Source organism: Nilaparvata lugens, chromosome 5, assembly GCF_014356525.2.
Source record: "Nilaparvata lugens isolate BPH chromosome 5, ASM1435652v1, whole genome shotgun sequence".
Classification (NCBI taxonomy): Eukaryota; Metazoa; Arthropoda; class Insecta; order Hemiptera; family Delphacidae; genus Nilaparvata; species Nilaparvata lugens.
The window spans coordinates 73,524,419-73,543,526 of NC_052508.1; the positions used below are offsets into that span (position 1 = coordinate 73,524,419).

A 19,108-nucleotide genomic window follows, 5' to 3' on the forward strand; every position below is an offset into this window, starting at 1 on the left:
GAGCTGTTTTCGAGAAAATCGCGAAAAACCCTGTTTTTGACAACATCTCCGCCATTTTAGCCGCCATCTTGAAACGCATTTGATCGAAATTGTTCGTGTCGGATCCTTATAGTGAAAGGACCTTAAGTTCCAAATTTCAAGTCATTCCGTTAATTATTGGGAGATGAGATATCGTGTACACAGACGCACATACACTCATACACACACACACACACACACACACACACACAGTCCAATACCCAAAAACTACTTTTTTGGACTCAGTGGACCTTGAAACGTATAGAAATTTAGAAATTGGGGTACCTTAATTTTTTTCGGAAAGTAATACTTTCCTTACCTATGGTAATAGGGCAAGGGAAGTAAAACCTGTCAATTCATAGACATTCAGGTCCGGTTTCCGAGCTCGGGATTCAGCTAAGTTCTAGACTTTAAACAGCTGGAGTGAGAAAATAAGCTTTCCAAGACGGGACGTGGTCGCAGTTTATATAACAGTAGTTGCAGCTTTTATTTTCTCATTTCTATAATTGTAGGTGTTTTTCATTGACGAAATTGAACATTTCTGAATAATTAAAAATACCTGTAGCTTTACACTATTTTCTCTTTATTTTGTGTTTAATTTTCTAGTTTTTGAAATTTTATTTAATCGTGAATTTGACATTGACAACGACTACGCCCCGTTTTGTAAAGCCAATTTTCTTACTCCAGCTGTTCAAAGTCTGGAACTTAGCCAAATCCCCAGCTCGTTAACCCGCCCTTAGTATTTTAGGGTAGAAAAAATTAGCTCATCAGCCTTTGGACTAGATGACTTTAAATGTATTGATCAATGGAAACCAGTTTTTTGGACTCAGGGGACCTTGAAACGTATAGAAATTTAGAAATTGGGGTACCTTAATTTTTTTCGGAAAGCAATACTTTTCTCACCTATGGTAATAGGGCAAAGAAAGTAAAAACATTCATAGACATTCATCAATCACATTGAAAGTGAAATCCATCTCCTTCCAAAACACAACTGGAAAAATGAACTCTGGACTTGGAGCTGAAGTTTAACGGGATCTCTGATCGTATAGTTTGATATAGAAGGAATTGATAAACCACAATTATTCTGGTGATAGATTGAAAGCTTGACATGCTTTTTAATTCCAAATTACTTATTCATCATTGAGTTGGTGACTGTTATACCGCAAAATTGTGGTTGAATTTAATATATCCTGAAATGTATCCACTGCTTCCACGCACACATTCAATAAAGGGTTTACTGTAGATGTAAAATATGGGGAACGATAAACTTATTGTGAATAGGATAGTAGATCAATAATATATAAGCTCAGGCAATGATTCTGTGGAAAACACGATTGGTCTACCATTGATTGACCAATTGAAATACTAGTTCTAGTTTTTACTTGGAACTTCAATCAACCGCCATTTTGGATACAAGTATCATAGAACATTTCTATTGACGTCATCTTCCTTGCATTGAAAAGGCAAGGCAATGAGTATTTACATTTGAAATATCTGAGTTACAATCCCTATCATTTCTTTAAAAACTAAAACTTCAATCAGCCGTCATTTTGGATACAAGTATCATAGAACATTTATATTGATGTCATCTCCCTTGCTTTGAAAAGCCTTCAAAATGATGTACCACACAATGAGTATTGACATTTAAAATATCTGAGTTGAAACCCCTCATTTCTTTAAAACTGAAACTTCAATCAGCCGTCATTTTGGATACAGTATCATAGAACATTTATATTGATGTCATCTCCCTTGCTTTGAAAAGCCTTCAAAATGATGTACCACACAATGAGTTTGACATTAAAATATCTGAGTTGAAACCCCTCATTTCTTTAAAAACTGAAACTTCAATCAGCCGTCATTTTGGATACAAGTATCATAGAACTTTATATTGATGTCATCTCCCTTGCTTTGAAAAGCCTTCAAAATGATGTACCACACAATGAGTATTGACATTTAAAATATCTGAGTTGAAACCCCTCATTTCTTTAAAAACTGAAACTTCAATCAGCCGTCATTTTGGATACAAGTATCATAGAACATTTATATTGATGTCATCTCCCTTGCTTTGAAAAGCCTTCAAAATGATGTACCACACAATGAGTATTGACATTTAAAATATCTGAGTTGAAACCCCTCATTTCTTTAAAAACTGAAACTTCAATCAGCCGTCATTTTGGATACAAGTATCATAGAACATTATATTGATGTCATCTCCCTTGCTTTGAAAAGCCTTCAAAATGATGTACCACACAATGAGTATTGACATTTAAAATATCTGAGTTGAAACCCCTCATTTCTTTAAAAACTGAAACTTCAATCAGCCGTCATTTTGGATACAAGTATCATAGAACATTATATTGATGTCATCTCCCTTGCTTTGAAAAGCCTTCAAAATGATGTACCACACAATGAGTATTGACATTTAAAATATCTGAGTTGAAACCCCTCATTTCTTTAAAAACTGAAACTTCAATCAGCCGTCATTTTGGATACAACTATCATAGAACATTTTTATCGATGCCATCTTCCTCTTACAAGAAGGTCTTCAATTGTGTATTCACATTTAGAATATCTTAGTTAAAACCCCTAATTCCTTTAAAAACTAAAACTTCAATCAGCCGCCATTTTGAATACAAGTATCATAGAACATTATTGATGTCATCTTCCTTGCTTTGAAAAGGTCTTCAAAATGATGTAGTACATAATGGGTGTTTACATTTAAAATATCTTAGTTAAACCCCTCATTTCTTTAAAAACTAAAGCTTCAATCAGCTGCCATTTTGAATACAAGTATCATAGAACACTCTTATCGATGCCATCTTTCTCGTTTTAAAAAGGTCTTCAAAATTTAAAATGTTTACATTTGAAATATCTGAGTTGAAAACCCTCATTTCTTTAAAAACTGAAACTTCAATCAGCCGTCATTTTGGATACAACTATCATAGAACATTTTTATCGATGACATCTTCCTTCTTATAAAAAGTTCTTAAAAATGATGTACTACACAATGGGTGTGTAAAAATATTCGAGTTACAACCTCTAAGTCACCCCCTCACGAGAGGTTGAAATTCAGTTGTACGTCGAAAGGTAGAGTATTTGGCCAAAACTTATCCTGAGAGTTACAGTATTATATCCACAACAGTAGGCCTATCCAAATTATTGAAGGGTTCCCATCCCTTGGGTTCCCATGACTCACTCTTTCACTCCAACTAATCAACTGTTGAAGCTGATTAATATCAGCTTAAAACCCCTCATTTCTTTAAAAACTGATACTTCAATCAGCCGTCATTCTGGATACAACTATCATAGAACATTTAGCATAATTGCTCTCTTTCAGCCTCATGAAAGAGCCTGTTCCAATTCTTACAGCTCCAATAGAATGTTGCCACTTCTACTAATTATTATCATCAACTATTCAATGTTTACTCAACCGTATAAAAGGTTCGAGTTGCCAGGGTTTGTGATTGAGTAGATCCCTGTCCCAAATGTTTAAGCCTAATGGTTCCATGCTTTGAAGTGCGCCGTCTGTTTTGAACACCGTCTGATTTGAACGCAATTTGAACACAGCGCCGGTTGCAAATCTAATGGCGTACTCATTGGTACTCGAACTGAGTGCTCGAACGCGCTATTGATTGAATTGGCAGTTGCTCGAGAATCGAATACACATCATCACCATGATTTGGCGCTGATGTTAGATCAGGTGTGTATTTTGGGCGCCATAGTGGGCTCCACGTTATAATGGCAGTATCTGATTAACATTGGTGTTGCTATCCTTGTCTATCAGTCGATATAGCGGATAGAGCCAGCCTTTTCTAGCTCCATAGCTTTGCCAGATCTAACAATGTAGAAATATAATGCCACTGCAAGCATGCCATAGTGAGGTCCACGTTATAATGGCAGTTTCTGATTAACATTGGTGTTGCTATCCTTGTCTATCAATCGATATAGCGGATAGAGCTAGCCTTTTCTAGCTCCATAACCTTTCCAGATAGCTTTCAACAATGTAGAATATAATCAATTAACAGAATCTTTGATCTCAATTACTAGTAGTTCTGTGAACAGTAGACCTCGCGCTCAGTAAGTTACATTGACCTGTTGTTATGTTTTCTCAAAAATTAATAAATAATTTATCAATTTAAAATGTCTAGAAAAATCCTAAATAAATAAAGAGCTTTCTCTTCCTATCGTACCGTGACGTGTGTCCGGAATATGAGTGTGAGCGCTGTTATCAGGTCTGGCTGCAACTGTCTACAACGTTGATGGAAAGATACTTTCAAGATGTTCGATGTTTTTGAACGGGTAGTATTATAGTCAACTGTCTACTAACGTTGATGGAAAGATAAATTTTCAAGATGTTCGATGTTTATGAACGGGCAGTATTATAGTCGACTAGACAGCTGATCGATGTTTTTGAACGGGTAGTATTATAGTCAACTGTCTACTAACGTTGATGGAAAGATAAATTTTCAAGATGTTCGATGTTTTTGAACGGGTAGTATTATAGACGACTAGACAGCTGATTCATGATGAATAATTCTGTAGTCTGATTTCTACGGTATTATTCGCGAATGAAGGAGGCTCCTTTTTCCTTTTATATTATCCTTGAAATGCAAAATTTCCAAAAACCTTGTATATACGTCGACGTGCAATTTAAAAAGGAACATACCTGTCAGATTTCATGAAAATCTATTAACGCGTTTCGCCGTAAATGCGCAACATAAAAACATATAAACATTAAGTGAAATGCCAAACCGTCGACTTGAATCTTAGACCTCACTTCGCTCGGTCAGATTTTCTTTCGTCTGTATGTTTGTATGTAACGCATTTACGACCAAACGCGTCGATAGAATCCTATGAGATTTGGCAGGCATATCCATTTTTTAACTGCACGTCGATGTATACACAAGATTTTTTAAAAATTTTGCATTTTAATGATAATATGGAAAGAAAAGGGATTTTCTCCATACTGCGATAAAACTATATAAATGTATAATCTACTCTGAAGATAGGATCAGACTATAAAATAATTAATATAATCAATCAGCTGACAAGTGGATAATTCATTGCATGCATTACACAGATGTCTGGAGGAGCCGGTGAATAGGTGTCACAAGAAACTTGTGGATAAGGAAACTGCGTGAGGTATACTGTTCACAGAACTACTAGTATGTATGTATGTATGTAGTATATATATCCAATCTAAAATCTACAATTTTATCAGGATACAATACAAAATATATCTCAAACAATGACATCAATTCAATAGAATGAACTAAATTATCATCTAAACCAGTTAATCAGTTGATGAAATTTAAAACTATTGTTCTTCTGTCAAAAAGCTGTTGATGGTCTATAGTGAGGTCCACGTTATAATGGCAGTGTTCAATCAGAAATGGTATCAGAAATTGTCAAAAAACCACTGATTTATTGATAGTTAGAAAAATAATCTAACTATCAATAAATCAGTGGTTTTTTGACAATTTCTTAGTCTTTTTCATTCAATATGAATAATTACCACAATATCAACTTCTCAACTACAAAAAAAAAATCAATCAATCTATCATTCAACAAAGCGGATAGCACTATCTCTTTCTCGCTTTGCTCTGTTACCAGATCGTTTTTCAACAATGTAGAATTAATAATTGATTGAATAAATATTAAATTTTAACTATAAAAATTCATTTTGGAATTATTTCTTGCTTAATAAAATATCCTATTATATCAAGCGAGCAATTTCTGTATTTTTATATCTGGTTATTTATGTCAACGGATCTCGAAAACGGCTCTAACTATTTTCACGAAATTTGAAACATAGTAGGATTATGATATAAAAATTCGATTGCACTAGGTATCATCCTTGGGAAAACTCGCTGAGCGACATTAAAAGGATAATTCATCCTTGGCTGAAAGAGCTGAGACTTTCGTCGTCTGTGGATAGTAAAAAAGTGAGTGAGCATGTGAGTATGTGAAAAATCAAAATATCTCATCCCCGAAATTGATAAGATGACATATAGCCAGCTGTGAAATATAAACACGATCATTCTAGAGAATTGTGTTCTTTGAACAATAATTAATAACGACATGGCAGTCAGGTATTTATATAAATAAAAGCTATTGTCACTTCCCTTGTTGAAGTGATCACTTCAACGGAAGTGACAGCCAGTGTTGATGAAGGGCCTAGTGTCCGAAAGCGCTACACTAATGTAAGTAGAAGCCAATAGCTTTCATTTATATAAATACCTGACTGCTATGTCGTAATTAATTGTTCAAAGAACACAATTCTCTAAAATGATCGTGTTTATATTTCACTGCTATGTCGTAATTAATTGTTCAAAGTGATTATTTAACAAGCAGTTCGTAATGGAATCAAACATTGAATTGTGTTCTGTTTATCAATAAGTAAAAATAACGAGCAAAGCTCCGTGCTCCGATATTAATTATTGATTATTTTGAACGGGGATGAACAGTTAATTTTACATCAATAAACCTGAATCAGCTACCGTCTATAGAAGGCATTGACAAACAGAGGATCGACAACGTTGTACTCCTATCTTTCTTCACTGCCATTGCAATTATAACGGGGTCATCAGTATAGTACTGTTTCGAGTGGCTAACCCCTTGTTTTCTGCAATGTAGGCAACCCGCTCAACCGTGACCGGTATCTTAAGGTGCGTACAGACTTTCGCTCTGCTCTGCAACCGAACGTTACTCCAGCAGAGCGATTGATGATCGACCGGGGAGCAACAATGGTTCGACCGGGGAACGCGAGAAGATCTAACATCTTCCGTAACGTTCATGATGGGTGCGTGGGCGGCGCGACTGTAGTTCGATGGAGGAACGAGGGCGGTACGAGGGCGGTACGAGGGAGGAGCGTGCTCGGTGCGGGTTGGAAGAGCGTATATGTGTACGCAGCTTAATAGTACAGGCGAAATAAGTCTAATCTCACTATAGAAAAATTTATAACCTCTGAAAGAATGTATTATTCTAAACTCTCTGGTTATAATGGCCTCTGATATTTGGTGATTAAGCCAAATCACTACTCACTCACTCAAGTGACATGCACTTACTGAGGTTTGGGCGGAGTCGTTGGAGCTGTCTCCTCGGGCTGCTTGGCTGGGATGGAAATGTCGAATACGTCACCTGTCATAGGCTCTATCACTCTGCCGGCCGGCGTTAACTTTGTCACTGCAATCAAAAAACAATTCATTCACTTATTAATTCATTCATCAGTCATCGTTTAGACGTCGTAGCGGTAGCAAGTCGAGAGCATTGTAGTGTTAATAGAATAGAATTTATACAATTACTTATTAAATTATTTATTTATTTATTCATTTATACAAATACACTCCAAGTAGAAGCAACAATAATTTTAATATCGAGGGTACTGAGCTTTGCTCCAATGTACAAGGACTCAGAAATAAGTATTTGAAAGTGAATGAATATGTAAATCAATTTCATTTCATCTTAATTGACAAATTTATCACTTGTGAATGATCCAGATATCGGTTTGTTTTGTGACATGTTAAGGAAATATCATTATTGACCGAACGTAGTGATGTCTATGTTTCAACTCGATTTGCTTTTGTCGGTCTGTATGTAACGCGATTACGGCCAAACGCATTGATAGAATTCTATGAGATTTGGCAGGAATATAGCTTTTTCAACATCGCGTCGATGTGTACACAAGGTTTTTCGAAATTTTGCATTATAAGGATAATATGAAAAGAAAAAGGAATTCCTCCATACTCTGCTATGGTGAATAGCTATGGGTATAGCTATGGTGAATGTGATATTTTCGAGCTCAAAATTTAAGTGTTTTTATTCTCTATTTTGTGAATTTATAGTTTGTTTCATGTTTTTAAGAAACTTTTATTATTAATCCATCCAAATTTAAAATTGTTTGTTTTATTCTAATTTATATTTTAGGTTGTGATTTGGTTTAGAAATTTGAATGGACATAACCTATAATATTTGGACAATTTAAAACTAAATTAGGAAATTGAAGAAGTTTTAGGCAATATCCTGTTTTCTCTTTTCCGATTCTTGTATTTTTTTGCTAACCTTATAAATAAATAAATAAATTATTAATCAGCTGACAAGTGAATTATTCATTGCATTTATTAAACAGATGTCTGTTCTATAAGGTAGAGTTTCAATATTTTTTTATTATGCGTGCCCATAAGTATCAATATTCTCTCATTTGTAAAACAAATTCAATAGGTGATTCAAAATAAAAAAATGATTGAATAAACTGAATAATGCCGAATAAATTATAATATTCTTGAAAAAAAAAATTTGAAATAGTTGAAAAAATATTTTAATCAGATGGAAAGATTATCATGAAACTGGATAAATCATCATATGAGATACAAATTCGAACGAGAACTGAGTTTATTAACATAAGTGAGTATCTTGGAGAAAACAGATAACAGTTTTCAAGAGTAAATTATGATTCAACTGAATCAACTGGAACAGGTGACATCAGATACTTGTGGATGAAAAAAACTGCGTGAGGTTTACTGTTCACAGAGCTACCAGTAATGTACATGAAAAGAAATAGTGAGATAATTGCTGACAACCACCCCATTCACAGGTTTCCTCAGCGTAACAACAATCTTTATTTGCCCAAGCACAGGCTTACCGCCTATGAGAAGGGAGTTTTATATGATGCATCGACGCGTAGTTGAAAAAGGAATATTCCTGCCAAATCTCATCGAATTCTATCAACGCGTTTGGCCGTAATCGCGTTACATACAGACCGACAAAAGCAAATCGAGTTGAAACATAGACAGTTTATCAGAGATTGACAATGGTGTAATAACCGAAACCGGTCTCTCTAATTATCAATAAATCAGTGGTTTTTTGACAATTTCTTAGTTTTTCTCATTCAATTGAAACATAGACCTCACTACGTTCGGTCAAAAATGTCAACCATATAAAAGCCGGAAGTGTTAAAAGGTTAGTAAGCGAAATATTCAAGAAGATTTCTGAAGTTAATTGAAGAAAATAGAATCACAGTAACAGTTGTTTAAACTTTGGATCAAAACTCAAGTCGAGTGGGTTTTATGACACTGTTCATAGCATACTATAGGGACTTGTTTGCTAAGGTTTTCTTTGCGCGGTGATATGTCATGAAGATGGAGCGGGCGATTCGGTCCCTAGAGAGTCATTGTGTGGTCTTCAGTTTTCTTGTTTTGTCTTGCCCTGTTTGCGAAGAGGTTAGCTAGTATTTTCCTGAGTAACTTTTCTCCAGCTTGGAGTAAATCCTCCAGCAGTTCTAAGAGATTTAGAAAGATAACAAACAGCTTTACAACCTTCACACTGCTTTCATTTCAATACATTTTTATAGACAAACTATATTATTTTTTCAGTTATTCAATGTTTAAATTACAATGGACCATTGCGGAGCACTGGTCACCTGCTAGTCTCCGATATAAACTATGAACAATTTAGTACCACAGGATCATGTATTTTGAACAATTTTGTCCTGCTTATTGATTATGATCTATATAATGTGGACCATTATTATAAAACGAAAATCCAAATTAAATTGAATGTAAAAGACTAAGAGATTGTCAAAAACCACAGATTTATTGATACTTAGAAAGAACGGTTTCGGTTATTACACCATTGTCAGTCTCTGATAAGCATTACATAAAACAAAACATTAAACATAGAGTTTTATCAGAGATTGACAATGGTGTAATAACCGAAATCGGTCTTTCTCAATATCAATAAATCTGTGGTTTTTGACAATTTCTTAGTCTTTTTCATTCAATATAAATAATTACCACAATATCAACTTCTCAACTACACAAGAAATAAATTACTAAGATATTGCAATTATTCAAATGCTTATGAATTAATTATTATTATTATTAAACGAAAACCAAATTGAATGTTTTAATTCACTCCGAAGACTTCTGCTACCGCAAATATTGACAACAGGGTAAACAGCTAGATGGAAATTCGATGAGCTGACAAATAGCAGCCCGGAAATAGTAGCTCTCATCGAATTTACATCTTGCTGTTTACCCTGTTGTCAATATTTGCAGTAGCAGAAGTCTTCGGGGTGAATTACAACATTCAATTTGGATTTTCGTTTAATAATAATTATTAATTCATTAGCATTTGAAAAATTGCAATATGTCAGTAATTTCTTTCTGTAGCATAATGTAGACATTACAATAGCAGTTCCTTGATCTTTTCTCATCAACTTCATTGTTATAACATAAGTTTCTAATAATAATGATACTGAGGGTGATGCCCACTTAAGCTCTAAGGCTTGTTCGTGGGTAATGAGTGAGAGGGATGATGATGATGATGATGAGAGACGATGACTACTTTTTAGGTAGACGGGACCGACGGTTTATCGTCTTCTCTGAAAGCGGGGAGGTTCTAAATTCAACTTGACATTTCCTTCTGAATTTTGTGAAAAACATCTATTACGTCCTCGAAAAAATACTCGTTACCAAGTCTCTGATGCGAAATACAATTTTGGTCCAAGAAAATGGTTCTACTTGCTTGTCAGAGAAAAATGTTGGTACAGCTACCTACAGAGAAAACGTTCTTGTCCCTTCATTGTTCACTTATTTTTTCTCATTATTTCTATCCCTCAATGCCTCTCTCTCACTCTTCCCTCAATTCTCTCTTTCTCTTCGTCTCTTCCGCTCTCTTCTCCTCCTCTTCCATTAATTCCTTCATCGACCGAGCACTCACTCTTCAATTTTTTTCATCCACCCTATTTTTGTCTCTTCATTGTTCACTTATTTTTTTCATCTTTTCTATCCCTTACTGCCTCTCACTCTCTCTTCCCCCAATTTTTTCTTTCTCTTCCTTTCTTCCTCTTTCTCTCACTTCTCCTCCTTTTATATCCATTCCTTCATCGCTCGAGCACTCACTCTTTTATTTTTCTCATCCTCCCTATTACTCTCTATTATTCCTCTCTTTCTCTTCCCCCACTTACTTCTCTCTTTCTTTTCATCTTTCTTTCTTCCTCTTTCTCCCACTTCTCCTCCTCTTCCATTATTTCCTCCATCGACCGAGCACTCACTCTTTTATTTTTCTCATCCTCCCTATCCCTCTCTGTCTCTCTCTTCCCCCAATTCTCTCTTTCTCTTCCTTTCTTCTTCTTTCTCTTACTTCTCCATCCTCTTCCATTCATTCCTTCATCGCCCGACCACTCACTCTTCTATTTTTTTCATCCTCCCTATCCCTCTCTGTCTCTCTCTCTTTTCCCACTTACTTCTCTCTTTCTTTTCCTCTTCCTTTCTTCATCTTTCTCCCACTTCTCCCCCTCTTCCATTAACCACATCCTCTTCCTTCATCGACCGAGCACTCACTCTCTTTTTTCATCCACCCTATCCCTCTCTGTCTCTCTCTTTCTTTTTCTCGTCCCCCAATTCTCTCTCTCTCTCTCTTCCTTTCTTCCTCATCCTCTCACTTCTCCTTCTCTTCCATTTATTCCTTCATCGACCGAGCACTCACTCTTCAATTTTTTTCATCCACCCTATTTCTTGTCTCTTCATTGTTCACCTACTTCTCTCATCCTTTCTATCCCTTACTGCCTCTCACTCTCTCTTCCCCCAACTCTCTCATTCTCTTCCTTTATTCCTTTTCCTCTCACTTCTCGTCCTCTTCCATTTATTCCATCATCGACCGAGCACTCACTCTTTCATTTTTCTCATCCTCCCTATTCTTCTCTGTCTCTTTCTCTTCCCCTACTTACATCTCTCTTTCTTTTCATCATTCTTTCTTCCTCTTTCTCCCACTTCTCCTCCTCTTTCATTATCCACATCCTCTTCCTTCATCGACTGAGCACTCACACTTCAATTTTTCTCATCCTTTCTATCCCTCTCAGCCTCTCTCTCTTTTCCCCCAATTCTCTCTTTCTCTTCCATTCTTCCTCTTTCTCTCACTTCTCCTCCTCTTCCATTAATTCCTTCATCAACCGAGCACTCACTCTTTTACTTTTTTCATCCTCCCTAACCCTCTCAGCCTCTCTCTCTTTTCAACCTATTCTCTCTTTCTCTTCCTTTCTTCCTCTTTCTCTCACTTCTCCTCCTCTTCCATTAATTCCTTCATCAACCGAGCACTAAATCTTTTACTTTTTTCATCCTCCCATCCTACTCTGTCACTCTCTCTCTCTCCGACTCCTCTCTTCCTCTATTTCTCTCTCTTCTCCCCTCTTCTTTCCTCTCCACCATCGACCAAGCACTCACTCTTCAATTTTTTTCATCCTCCCTATCCCTCTCTGTCTTCTCTCTCTCTCTCTCTCTCTTCCCCCACTTCTCTATTTCTCTTCCACTATTTCTCTCTCTCTTTTCCCCCTCTTCCTTCCCTCTCCACCATCGACCAAGCAATCACTCTTCAATTTGTTTCATTCTTTCTATCCCTCTCTGTCACTCACTCTCTCTCTCTTCTCCCACTTCTCTATTTCTCTTCCACTATTTCTCTCTCTCTTCCCCTCTTCTTTCCTCTCCACCATCGACCGAGCACTCACTCTTTTATTTTTTCATCCTCCCCCTCAATCTCACTCTCTCTCTCCCCCCGACTCCTCTCTTCCTCATCCTCTATTTCTCTCTCTTCTCCCCTCTTCTTTCCTCTCCTCCATCGACCAAGCACTCACTCTTCAATTTTTTTCATTCTTTCTATCCCTCTCTGTCACTCTCTCTCTCTTCCCTCACTTCTCTCTTCCTCTTCCTCTATTTCTCTCTCTTCTCCCCTCTTCTTTCCTCTCCACCATCGACCAAGCACTCACTCTTCAATTTTTTTCATTCTTTCTATCCCTCTCTGTCACTCACTCTCTCTCTCTTCCCCTACTTCTCTATTTCTCTTCCTCTATTCCTCTCTCTTTTCCCCCTCACCTTTCCTCTCCATCATCTACCAAGCACTCACTCTTTCCCTACTTAACCATGACCCGTGTTACAAGTCTTCCAATATAACCGTCCATTTTGTTCCGCCGTATTTTTCTTTTTAAATAGAAAGGAAGCAACAGCATAATACCCGGCTTCAAGACCCAGGAGACAATATTGCTGTTTGCCCAGAGCAGGGAAAACCAAGGGGTGGGAGAGGAATTTTCTTCTCGAAAGCAATGGAAAATTCATCTTTTCCAAAGTGAGCCGGTGAAAAACCTGAGTTGCTTGCTCAAGCTAGCATTCCCCCAATAATACTGTTCTATATGTGTGTCTGTGTGACTAGCATTTCCTGTTCTGTGTGTGTTTGTGTGCGTGTGTGTGTGGGACAAGGTGGGGAGGAGCTACTTGAACGGGACTTGAGAGAAGGGAGGCTTTTAGTTTTGAAAAGAAAGGAAAAATGTAGCCAGGTAGTAAGAGCAGATGGGCCTGAAAATAATGAGCCAGTTACTCTCTTCAGCCATTATTTATTCATTTGTCACTTTGACTTGAATGGCCGTGAATAATTACAAGTTCCCCTTCTCTACGTTCCTCCCTTGACAACACCCACCCTCTTCATCATCATCTCCTTTTTCCCCTCAACATCATACTATAGTGAGTATAAAGAAAAATCTGGTGTGGTACACTCACACAACTTTCCTTGCTCATTGAACTATAAGCCTCATTATCAAACGAGAATAATTTAGGGGTATAACATAATGACGATTGACGGCAACATATTTGCAACTACGATCAGACTACTGTATATGTGTATGTACAATTATTATTGTTTTCAGAGTACTTTTTCCTTTAAGTAAATTGTGAAATTCGATGATTTCGTCAAAACAGCTGTTCTACAGATGAAATATATTGACTATGACTGTGTTCTTTTTATAAACTGCTCTAACTACCTACCTCATGCACGAGAAGGAGGTTACAAAGTCCATTTCTCAAGGATTGGGTACCCCCCATTAGTACCCCAGGAAAAAGACTCATGTCAGTTGATAGAGCTAATAAATAAATATACAGGGTATGGATTTGAAAAAAATCGTTAGAGCAGTTTTTGAGAAAATCGTGAAAAACATGGTTTTTTAGTAACTGTCATTTTTCTCAAGAATATTACGGGGCTCCAGCAATTTTCCCAGAAATGAGACTCATGCCAGTTGATAGGAATTATGAATAGCTATCCATGGTATAAATTTGAAGAAAATCGTTGGAGCCATTTTCGAGAAAACCGTGAAAAACATGGTTTTTTAGTCATTATCCGCCATTTTTCTCAAGAATATTACGGAGCTCCTGAAATTTTCCCAGAGATGAGACTTATGCCAGTTGATAGGACTTATAAATAGCTATCCATGGTATGAATTTGAAGAAAATCGTTAGAGCCATTTACGAGAAAAACGTGAAAAACATAGTTTTTTAGTCATTATCCGCCATTTTTCTCAATAATATAACGGAGCTCCTAAAATTTTCCCTGAAATGAGACTTATGCCAGTTGATAGGGCTTATAAATAGCTATGCATGGTATAAATTTGAAGAGAATCGTTAGAGCCATTTTCGTGAAAAACATGGTTCTTTAGTAATTATCCGCCATTTTTTCCGCCATCTTGAATTGAAGTTTATTGAATTTCTTATTGTCGGGTCCTCATGGTATAAGGACCTTAAGTTTGAAATTTCAAGTCAATCGGTTGATTAGGAATGGAGTTATCGTGTCCACAGAGATACACTCATACACACACACACACACACATATCAATACCCAAAAATCATGTTTTTGGACTCAGGGGACCTTGAAACGTACAGAAAACTTGAAATTGGGGTACCTTAATTTTTTTTGGAAAGCAATACTTTCCTTACCTATGGTAGTATGGCAAGGAAATTAAAAATAAAAATCTCAGTACACTTTTTGAAATATTTAATCACAACATGTTTCGGACATTTATGCCATTTCAAGTGATATGAAGTGAATAAATAATAATACTGTTGGAAGATTCTTATGTTGATCATCATTATTGAGATTATTATTGTTGTGGTAGAATATTTCAAAGAGTGTACTGAGATTTTTCTTTTTCTTTATATTTATATTACAAGTAGCCCTATACAGAAAAGAGATGAGTACTAGAGTGAGGTCCACGTTATAATGGCAGTGTTTGATTAGGAAATGGTATTTCTATCCTTGTCTCTCATTCATCAAAGCGGATAGCACTATCTCTTTCTCACTTTGCTCTGTTGCTAGATCGTCTTTCAACAATGTAGAATTGATAATTAATAAGCAAAATATTTCATCTTAATAATGGAAATTCGTTAGGAAATTATTGGAAAATAAAATGTCTTGTTTAGTAAAATATTATTTATTATTTTGAACGTGGATGAACAGTTAATGGCCTATATGAATAAAGTTGAGCATTTGCTCATACTTCTAAAATATGGAGCATTTGCTTCATTGTCTATGAATAAACGTGAGGAAAACCTTTTGCTCATGCTCATCAAAAAAAAAAAAAGTTTGAGCTTTTGCTCAAAATTGTATGAATAAACTAGAGCATTTGCTTAACTTTTGAAGCAAATGCTTCGAAAACGGTGAGTCTTGTCTAGAGCAGCTTATCACCTTTTGCTCATAGTAGAATGGCTCAACTAATTCGTATGAGGAAGAGGAAACTATACCAGATACTATCACAACAAATAGTGTAGACTATAAAACTCTTTTTAGATTCAACCATGATATAATTATATCACCATTATTCCTACAAAAGAATAAATACAAAAGCTACCTGTTATAAAGATATCCATCACAAAATAGAAAATAGGCATTTAAGAATATGAGAGTGTAGACGATTATAAGAAGGCTATTGATATTATAAGAATATGCTGAAGATTATTATAGAGATGACATTTTTTCACGCTATTATTTCAAAATTCTAAACTCAACCAACCTAAAACTGTATTCATAAAAAATAGAAAACAGAGTAGACGACGCAAACACAAGCGGTGTCCCCTGTTTGCATATTTAGCGCTTCCGTGAGCTATAAATACAAATTAAGGCTACAAAAGCGAATCAGCTGATGAAAAATATTTAAAATACGTTAGCATTTGCTCCAGTGTTCAGAAGCATAAGGTAAGAGTATAAGGTAAAGCTTATTCATATCAAAATGAGCAAATGCTTTTGCTTCTACCTTTTGCTCATGAGCAAAACCTTATGCTCAATGCTTTTGCTCATGAGCATTTGCTCTGGTTTCATTTATATGGGCCATTATTTCATCAATAAACATTTATTAGCTACGATCCATAGAAGGCAGAAGATTGGCAACGTTGTTTTCCTATCTTTCTCCTCTGTCATTATAACGTGGACCTCACTATAGTGTCAAATACCTCAGGGTTGTGATATATCGGGTTATCTACAGAGTAAGTCATAATAATGTATGGGAACTCTTTAATAAGTTGGAGACTGTTGTAGATATATAATACTGTAACTTTCAGGATAATTTACTACTATAGATGGATTCATTTTAAAATGACAGCACTTGCTTAACATTGGTCTGCTATCCTTGTACGTCTATAATGAGGTCCACTTTATAATGGCAGTATTTGATTAGGAATGGTATTGCTATCCTTGTCTATCATTCAACAAAGCGGATAGCACTATCTCTTTCTTACTTTGCTCTGTTGCTAGATCGTCTTTCAACAATGTAGAATTAATAATAATTCAACAAAATATTTCATCTTCATTATGAAAAGTCGTTAGGGAATAATTGGAAAATAGAATTTACTGCTTAATAAAATATAATTGATTATTTTAAACTAGAATGAACAGTTAATATTACATCAATAAACCTGTATCAGCTACTGTCTAATTGAATGATAAATAAATAAATGAATGTTCATTTCCCAAAAAAAAACTGAAACTACAACATCAATTACACAAAATAATAGAAAAATTACAATTACATACAATTATAGTTAGTTACAAAAGCTCTTATAATGTGTCCTCTACTTGTTTAGTTTTTTCTGTGTGGAAATTGACCTACTCCACTATGGCGTACCATTATCTAGAGTAGGTTTTTTTTGTGCGTATTAGTATAAGTTAGTGTTTTGTAAGTCATTAGGTGGTTAGTTGTTGTTTACGATAATGTTTTCTATGTTCTGTCTTCCTTTGCTCATCAATCTTGAATCACAACTGTAACCCTCTGAATACAATGAAACTATTTGTTACAGCTGTTATATAGCTATGGTGAATGTGATATTTTCGAGCTCAAAATTTAAGTGTTTTCATTCTTTATTTTGTGAATTTATAGTTTGTTTCATGTTTTCAAGAAACTTTTATTATTAATCCATCCAAATTTAAAATTGTTTGTTTTATTCTAATTTATATTTTAGATTGTGATTTGGTGTAGAAATTTTAATGGACATAACCTATAATATTTGGACAATTTAAAACTAAATTAGGAAATTGAAGAAGTTTTAGGCAATAGCCTGTTTTTTCTTTTCCGATTCTTGTATTTTTTTGCTAACCTTATAAATAAATAAATAAACCAATTGTGTACTATTGTTTTGAACTTTCTAGGATGATTAATCTGTTTAAAGTTTGCAGAAAGAAGATTATATAATTCTGGTGCTAAATGATCGAAATGTCTCTGGTATAGTGCCTTCTTCCTTCGAACACTGTTGATGAGAAGATTCCTGTATGTGGTGTTGTGGTTGTGGTTTCTGGTTTGGAATGTTGTTGGGTTCTTGTGTAATCTGCATAGTATCTCCTTGGAGTAAAGCTGTCTTGGATCCATCACGTCAAACTCATTGAATAGCTGGTCTGATGAATAGCGTGAAGGCTTCTGGTTGATGACCCTCATGATCAGCTTCTGTACCCTGAGGAGCGGTTCTATGCGCAAGAAGCTTGTACCCCCATCCCAGAATCCCATACAGCATGAGTGACTGTGTAATTATTTAACAAAATATTCCATCTTAATTATGAAAATTCATCAGGGAATTATTGAAAAATATAATTTCTTGCTCAATAAAATATAAATGATAATTTTAAACGAGAATGAACAGTTAATATTACATCAATAAACCTGTATCAGCTACCGTATATAGAAGGCATTGACAAGACAGAGGATCGGCAACGTTGTTCTCTTATCTTTCTTCACTGCCATTATAACGTGGACCTCACTATATCTTACTTCATGCTTTTGTAAGGATTTAGCTAGACAGGGATTCAGCTAAGTAGAAAGGTAAGTACGCGGCTGACGCTGGGCTTAAACAGAGCAAGAAGTCCTCCCCGTTCATCAACTTGGCTCCTCCCCGTTCATCAACTTGGCTCCCCGTTCATCAACTTGTCTCCCATTTACAAACGAGGATACGTGTAAACAAGTGGGTGTTTCAGTTTCAAAGATTTGTGTCAACTGCCCCAAATCCCGTTCTGTTTCGCTCACACATCTGGGTGCCGCACAATCATACAACGTCTGCATCAGTCCAGGATGTGTAAAAACATTTCTTATTGATTCCTCATTCATATCAATATTGATTTCTCAATCCCATTTAACATCTGAGTGTGAATTGAACATAAAGTAATTTGTGAATGTACAAAAAAGTTTAATTTGAATAAATTGAACCATGATCAATGGATCAGAGATATTCCATATTGTGTGGATCATATTTTATGAAGAATAATAGAAATATAAGTAGGCCTACCCTATTTGAAATATTATTAAGTCACAATATTGATTTTATTCTATATTTTGTGAATATTTGAAGTTTGGTTTTTGTTTTAACGGAAGTTTCATTATCAATCTATCTAAATTTGAAATTCTTTGTTTTATTCTGATTCATAGTTTCAGATTGAAGATTTGGTGTTGAAATTGAAGTGAACATAACCTACATAATATTTGGACGATTTGTGACAAAATCAGGAAATTGAAGAAGTTTTGGGCAATAGCCTGTTTTTTCTTTTCCGACTATTGTATTGTTCGTTCTATCTAATTAATAAATAAATATGTTTCGACTATATTATGATCTCATTATCAAGTGATTGGGAAATAAATAGAGTCCATATTATATTCTGCTCTCAAAGTTTATTTATTTATTAGAACAGTCACAAACACGATATTTGGAAAGAGAAACAGGCAATTGCCCAAAACTCCTTCAATTCCTTGATTTTGGCACATAAATAGTCCAAAGTGAGGTTAAGTTTAAAATTTCTGTTTTCA

The 19,108-nt window shown here is 35.4% G+C and overlaps 1 protein-coding gene across 1 annotated transcript in view; it reads right to left on the reverse strand.

Moving 5' to 3' along the window:
* Positions 1 to 7,085: 7,085 nt before the first annotated feature.
* Positions 7,086 to 19,108, reverse strand: part of LOC120351574 — a gene marked incomplete at its 3' end in the record, with an annotated part of 256,312 nt that continues 244,289 nt past the window's right edge. Inside the window, 1 exon segment of the mRNA XM_039429405.1 lies at positions 7,086 to 7,203. Within this exon segment, the coding sequence (XP_039285339.1) occupies positions 7,086 to 7,203 (118 nt within the window).